The sequence below is a fragment of the Cynocephalus volans genome, chromosome 15 (assembly GCF_027409185.1).
Source record: "Cynocephalus volans isolate mCynVol1 chromosome 15, mCynVol1.pri, whole genome shotgun sequence".
Classification (NCBI taxonomy): Eukaryota; Metazoa; Chordata; class Mammalia; order Dermoptera; family Cynocephalidae; genus Cynocephalus; species Cynocephalus volans.
In genome coordinates, this window is record NC_084474.1 from 1,181,119 (window position 1) to 1,188,324 (window position 7,206).

At 56.9% G+C, this 7,206-nt stretch overlaps 1 protein-coding gene across 1 annotated transcript; it reads right to left on the minus strand.

The window, feature by feature from the left end:
• Nucleotides 1–5,852: 5,852 nt before the first annotated feature.
• Nucleotides 5,853–6,741, minus strand: LOC134364158 (proline-rich protein 2-like). The gene is made up of 2 exons (XM_063080070.1): nucleotides 6,205–6,741; nucleotides 5,853–6,107 (listed from the first exon to the last, which is right to left on the minus strand). Exons 1-2 carry the CDS (start codon nucleotides 6,739–6,741, stop codon nucleotides 5,853–5,855), a joined length of 792 nt encoding a protein of 263 aa, XP_062936140.1.
• Nucleotides 6,742–7,206: the final 465 nt, after the last annotated feature.

The following is a 7,206-nucleotide window of genomic DNA, read 5'->3' on the forward strand; positions in this document are numbered from 1 at the left end:
CCCATGTTGTTCAGGAGTAAACTGTACTGACATTGCAGGAAAATTGAAAAGTGTAAGCCCCATATTCTGTAATTCAGCCTTGGCTAATATCTGTAGCAGAAGCCTGAGGAAATAAGGCTTCATTAGTAATTTCACACTGTGAAGTTTGGGGCTAATAAGACTCTCAGGCCCAAAGGTTTCCTACTTGTACACCAGAAGGTAACATGTGTTTTAATAAAGCTCTCTTGTATTTGTGAATTTGCTTATTTAAAATGTCTTATAAATGTCTAAAATTAAATCAAGTTTACATATGTATTTATTATTTTTTCTTTTAATACACTGCTGAATTTGGTTTGCTGATATTCTGTTCATAACGTTCACCTCTCTATTAACAGACTATTGGACTGTAGTTTCCTTTTTCTTTATTTTAGGATAATTTAAACAATATGGGAATTGGCTGGTGCCCTACCGTCCCCACCCTTCTTGACGGCCTGCCTGCCTGCCAGATTTGGGGTATGACTACCCAGCCCCACATGGGCATAAACCAATTTCTTGCAATGAATCTGTTAATGTAGATCTCCCACCGGTCCTGTCTCTCTGGCAGACCCCGATCAACATACTTGTTCTCTTTTAACATTTGTTCCTCGCCCTGCATTTCTCAAGGCTGCTTTGTTTTCCTAGCCTGTCGAGATGAATGCTGAATTCAGATATTCCAAAATGGGCCGGGGAATGAGAACGTTCTGCAGCTACAGAGGAAGACAGTCAGACAGACAGACAGACATACAGACAGACCAAGGCATGCTGCGCTTGGGCTCAAGGGCAGGCGGGGTGCACTCGCTTGCTGCGCTCGGCCCTGAGGGGAGCCACTTGGCCGGCGGCGGAGGCCGTGCTCCTGTGCTCCATGCTCCGTTTTCCATGCTCCACGCTCTGGGCTCCGGGCTCCGTGCTTCTTTGTGCTCCGCGCTCCAGTCTCCGTGCTCCCGGCTCCGGGCTCCGGGCTCTGTGCTCCGGGTTCAGTACTCCATGTTCTGGGCTCCATGCTCCGTGTTCCGGGCTCCGCGCTCCACGCTCGGGGCTCTATGCTCCATGCTCCCAGCTCTGTGCTTTGGTCTCCAGGCTCCATGCTCCATGCTCCGGGCTCTGGGCTCAGGGCTCCGTGTTCCTGGCTCCAGACTCTGGGCTCCAGGCTCCAGACTCCACGCTCCGTGCTCTGCGCTCCAGGCTCCAGGCTCTGGGCTCCAGTCTCTGTGTCCCTGGCTCCAGACACTGGGCTCTGGGCTCCATTCTCTGTGTTCCTGGCTCCAGACACCGGGCTCTGGGCTATGGGCTCTGGACTCCATGCTCCATGTTCCAGGCTCCGTGCTTTGGGCTCCGGGCTCCGGGCTCTGTTCTCCGGGTTCAGTGCTCTGGGCTCCAGGCTCTGGGCTCCAGGCTCAATGTTCCTGGCTCTGGACTCTGTGCTCTGTGCTCTGGGCTCCAGGCTCTGGGATCCGGGATCTGTGTTCCTGGCTCCAGACTCTGTGCTCCATGCTCTGTGCTTCGGGCTCCTGGCTCCGGGCTCTGTGCTCCTAGCTCCATGCTCTGTACTCCCGGCTCCGAGCTCCGTGCTTCGTGCTCTGAGCACCAGGCTCCATGCTCCGGGCTCCAGGCTCCAGGCTCTGTGCTCCTGGCTCCAGACTCCAGGCTCCGGGCTCTGGGCTCTGGGCTCTGTGTTACTGGCTCCGGACTCTGGGCTCCGTGCTCCTGGCTCCAAACTCCAGGCTCCGGGCTCTGTGCTCCAGGTTCAGTGCTCAATGCTCCGTGCTCTGTGCTCCAGGCTCCAGACTCCGTGCTCCCAGCTCCGGGCTCTGGACTCCACACTCCACGCTCTGGGCTCCATGCTCCATGCTCCCAGCTCCGCACTTCGTGCTCCGGTCTCCGGGCTCTGTGCTCTGTGCTCCATGCTCCTGGCTCTGGGCTCCAGGCTCTGTGCTCTGGGTTCAGTGCTCCGGGCTCTGGGCTCCATGATCCTGGCTCCATACTCTGGGCTCTGGGCTCCAGACTCCGTACTCTGTGCTACGTGCTCCAGGCTCTGTGCTTTGGGCTCCATGCTCCATGCTCCAGGCTCCAGGCTCCATACTCTGGGCTCCATGCTCTGTGTTCTGCACTCCGGGCTCTGGGCTCAGGCTCCATGTTCCTGGCTCTGGACTCCAGGCTCCAGGCTCTGCTCCGGGTTCAGTGCTCCATGCTCCGGGCTCCGTGCTCCGGGGTCTGGGCTATTGGCTTTGTGCTCCATGCTCCAGGCATCTTTGCTGCATGATCTAGGCTCCAGACTCTGTGATCCCCGCTCAGGGCTCCAGACCCCGTGCTCCGCACTCTGGGCTCCATGCTCCAAGCTCCCAGCTCGGGGCTTCATGCTCCAGTCTCTGGGCTCTGTGCTCCAGGCTCTGGGCTCAGTGCTCCGGGTTCAGTGCTCCATGCTCCCGGCTCTGGGCTCCATGCTCCCAGCTCCATGAGCTGTGCTCCACACTCCAGGCTATGTGCTTCTGGCTCCGGTCTCCTGTCTCTGTGCTCCATTCTCCTGGCTGCTTGCACCGTGCTCCAGGCTCCGTGCTCCAGGCTCCAGGCTTTGTGCTCCAGGCTCCATGCTCCAAACTCCGGGCTCCAGATTCTGTGCTCCTGGCTCCAGGCTCCGTGCTCCATGCTCCGTGCTCCATGCTGCATGCTGCATGCTCCGTGATCCAGACTCCAGGCTCCAGGCTCCGGGCTCCGGGCTCTGTGCTCCAGGCTCCACACTTTTGCTCCGGGCTCCATGCTCTGTGCTCCGGGCTTTGGGCTCTGTGCTCCTGGCTCCAGGCTCTGGGCTCCGGGCTCAGTGCTCTGTGCTGCATGCTCCATGCTCCAGAATCCATACTCCAGGCTCTGGGCTCTGTGCTCCGGGCTCACTGCTCCATGCCGCATACTCCATGCTCCGTGCTCCAGGCTCACTACTCCATGCTCTGTGCTCTGTGCTCCGTGCTCTGGGGTCCATGCTGCATGCTCCGTGCTCTGGGCTGCATGCTCTGGGCTCCTTTCACCATACTCCAGGCTCCGGGTTCAATGTTCGTGGCTCCGGACTCCATGCTCCATGCTCCATGCTCCGTGCTCCAGTCTCCGGGCTCCGTGCTTCTGGCTCCGGGCTCCCCACTCTGTGTTCCATTCTCCTGGCTATGTACACCATGATCCCAGCTCCGGGCTCCAGGCTCCCTGCTCCGTGCTCTGTGCTCCGGCCTCCAGACTACGTGCTTCTTGCTCCAGTCTCCTGGATTAACTGGCTTAAACTGGATTAAACCGGATAAAACCGGACTGAACCGCTTTACACTCGTTTACAATGGATAGAACAGGACTGAACCAGTTTAAACCAGATAGAACTGCACTGAACCGATTTAAACCCGTTTCAACCGAATAGAACCGGACGGAACCGGTTTAAACCGGTTTAAACCGGATTGAACCGGACTGAACTGGTTTAAACCGGTTTAAACCGGATAGAACCGGACTGAACCGGTTAAAACGGATTAAACTGGATTGAACCGGACTGACCCGGTTTACACCGGATTAAACCGGACAGAACTGGACTGAACAGGTTTAAACAGGATTAAACCGGATTGAACTGGACTGAACCGGTTTAAACCTGATAAAACCGGATTGAACCGGACTGAACTGGTTTAAACCGGAAAGAACCGGATTGAACCGGACTGAAACGGTTTACACCGGATAGAACCGGATTGAACCGGTTTAAACCGGTTTAAACCGGATAGAACCGGTTTGAACCAGATAAAACAGGATTGAACCGGTTTAAACCGGATTAAAATGGATAGAACCGGATTGAACCAGTTTAAACCAGATAGAAACGGATTGAAGCAGTTTAAACCGGTTGAAACCGGATAGTACCGGATTGAACCAGTTTAAACTGGTTGAAAACGGATAGAACCAAATTGATCTGGTTTAAACCGGTATAAAACGGATAGAACCGGATTGAACCAGTTTAAACCAGAGTAAACCGGACTGAACAGGTTTAAAGCGGTTTAAACTGGATAAAACCGGATTGAACCGTTTTAAACCGGTTTAAACCAGATAAAACCGGATTGAACTAGTTTAAACCGGATTAAACCGCATAAAACCCGATTGAACCAGATTAAACCGGTTTAAACTGAATAAAACCGGATTGAAGCGGTTTAAACTGGATTAAAACGGATAAAACTGGCTTGAAACGGTTTAAACTGGATAAACCCGGATTGAACCCGTTTGGACTTGTTTAAACTGGATAAAACCGGATTGAACTGGTTTATACTGGATTAAAACGGATAAAACCGGATTGAACTGGTTTAAACCAGTTTAAACCGGGTAAATCGGATTGAACCAGTTTAAACCGGTTTAAACCGGATAAAACCGGATTGAACCGCTTTAAACTGGTTTAAACCGGATAAAACCGGATTGAACCGCTTTAAACCTGTTTAAACCGGATAAAACCTGATTGAACCGGTTTAAACTGGATAAAACCGGATTGAAAAGGATAAACACGGATTGAACCGGTTTAAACTGGATTAATCCGCATAAAACCGGATTGAACAGGATTAAACCGGTTTAAACCAGATAAAACCCGATTGAACTGGTTTAAACCGGTTTAAACTGGATAAAACCGGATTGAACCGGTTTAAACTGGATTAAAACGGGTAAAACTGGCTTGAAACGGTTTAAACCAGATAAAACCGGATTGAAACGGTTTAAACCGGTTTAAACCAGATAGAACCGGTATAAACCGGTTTAAACCGGATAAAACCGGATTTAACCCATTGAAACCGGATTAAACCGGATTGAACCCGTTGAAACCGGTTTAAACCGGATATAACCAGATTGAACCGGTTGAAACCGGAATAAACCGGATAAAACCGGATTGAACCGGTTTAAACCGGACTGAACCGGTATAAACCGGTTTAAACCGGATAAAACCGGATTAAACCGGTTCAATCCGGTTTTGTCCGGTTTTATCCGGTTTAAACCGGTTCAATCCGGTTTTATCCGGTTTTTGCAGTTTAAACCGGTTTTATCCGGGTGATGAATGGCAGCGGCGGTGGGCAGAGTCTGGTGGGTTTTTGGCGCCCCGATCTGTGGGCTCTTGGTGTGGGGCTTTTGTTGGGGTTCAGGCTCCCTGGTCGGCCTGTCTGCTTGGACGATGGTGGTGGGCGGGCTGGGTCTCCGTTTACAGAGGGGGGTGGCTTTGTGCATCCTTGATCCTTGGATGGCTGCATCTGTGGCAACGGCATGCATGCTCTGGTCTCGAGTCCCGGGGATGGGGCTTTTGTTGGTGTTCAGGCTCCCTGGTCGGCCTGGCTGCTTGTACAACTGCTGCGGGGGCGGGCTAGCTGCTGGGACGGCGGCGTCGGTAGGCGGGCCGGGTCCCCGGGTGGGGGTGTCATTTGTTGGGGTTCAGGCTCCCTGGTCGGCCTGGCTGCTTGGACGGCGGCAGTGGGTGGGCCTGGGTTTTGGGTTGGGGGGGGTTTGGGGGTTCAGGCTCCCTGGACGTCCTTGCTGCTTGGACGGCTGCGGTGGCGGCGGCTGCGGCGGAGACAGTGGCGGTGGGCGGGCCCTGGTCTCAGGTACCGGGGTGGGGGCTTTTGTTGGGGTTCAGGCTCCCTGGTCTGCCTGGCTGCTTGAACTACGGCGAGCGGCGGGCAGAGGGCGGCATTCCGCGTGTGGAGGGCGGGTCCGGGTCTCATGTCCCCTGGAGAGGGGGCTTTTGTTGGGCTTCAGGCTTCATGATCAGCTTGGCTGCTTGGACGGCGGCGGCGGCGGCAGCAGCGGTGGTGGGCTGGCCGGTGTCTCGGATCGCCGAAGGGGGGGGCTTTTGTTGGAGTTCAGGCTCCCTGGTGGCCTTGGCTGCTTGAATGGCGGCGGCGGTGGGCGGTGAGCGTTGGGTGGTGAGTGGTGGGTGGTGGGCCGTGGGAGGGCCCGGGTTTCGGATCCCCTGCGTTGGGGGCTTTTTTGGGGGTGAAGGCTTCCTGGTCGGCCTGGATTCTTGGACTACGGCGGTGGGCGGTGGGCGGCCCGGGTCTTGGGATCCTATTGGGGGCGTGGCCTCTTTCGAGTTTCAGGCTTCCTGGTCGGCCTGGCTTTTGGGACGGCAGCGGCAGTGGAAGGGCCCGTATCTCGGGTCCCCGGGTGGGGGTGGTTTTGATGGGGTCCATGCTCCCTGGTCCGCCTGCGTGCTTGGACGAAGGCGGCGGGGGTGGTGGGTGGGCCGGTCTCGGGTCCCTGAGGTGCGGGGGAGCTTTTGCTGGGGTTCAGGTTCCCTGGTCTTCCTGGAGGCTTGGACCGCTGCGAGCGCCTGATGGCAGACTGCCGACAGGCCGATGAGTGGGGTCCCTTGGAGGGCGGGCTTTTTGGGGGTTCAGGCTCCATCCTGGGCCTAGCTGCTTGGACGACGACGGCGGCGGCGGTGGGCGGGCCCCGTGTAACGCGTCCACGGGGGGTGCGGGGTGGGTGGCGGTTGTTGTGATTCAGGCTCCCTGGTGGGCTTGGCCGATGAATGGCCGCGGAGGTGGGCAGAGGGTGGTGGGCGGTTGGCGGGCCCCGATCTGGGGTCCCCGGGGGTGGGGCTATTGTTGGGGTTCCGGCTCCCTGGTCGTCCTGGGTTCTTGAACTACGGCGGGCGGCGGGCAGCGGGCGGCGTGCGGCGTGGTGAGGGCGGGATCGCGTCTCGTGTCCACGGGAGAGGGGGAGCTTTTGTTGGGGCTCAGGATCCATGGTCTTCCTGGCGGCTTGGACGGCAGCGAGCGGCTGATGGTGGGGGGTGCACGGCCCGTGTTTGACTTCCCTTGGAGGCGGGACTTTTTTGGGGGTTCAGGCTCCATGGTCGGACTGGTTGCATGGACGATGACGAAATGGGCGGTGGGCGGGACCGCGTTTCGTGTCCCGGAGTGGGGGTGAGCTTTTGTTGGGGTTTAGGCTCCCTGGTTGGCCTGGCGGCTTGGACAGCGGTGAGCGGCTGACGGCGGGAGGCGTACAGGCCCGGGTCTCAGTTCCCGGGGTGGAGGGAATCTTTTGTTGGATTTTAGTCTCCCTGGTCGGCCTGGCGGCTTGGACGACGATGGCGGTGGCGTTGGTCGGGCCCGGGTTTTGGATCCCCGGGGTTTGGGCTTTTTGAGGGGCTCAGGCTCCCTTGACGACCTGGTTGCTTGGACGCCGGCGGCGGGCGGACCCGGGTCTCTG

What these genes read in the sequence shown, in the direction of transcription:
- LOC134364158 (XM_063080070.1), bottom strand. Translation starts at nt 6,741, where the DNA reads ATGGATCCTGAGCCCCAACAAAAGCTCCCCCTCTCCCGTGGACACGAG. An exon ending in CCCCCGCCGCCTTCGTCCAA is followed by an intron (nt 6,108 to 6,204) that starts GCACGCAGGCGG and finishes CCGTCCCAAAAG; the next exon opens with CCAGGCCGACCAGGAAGCCT.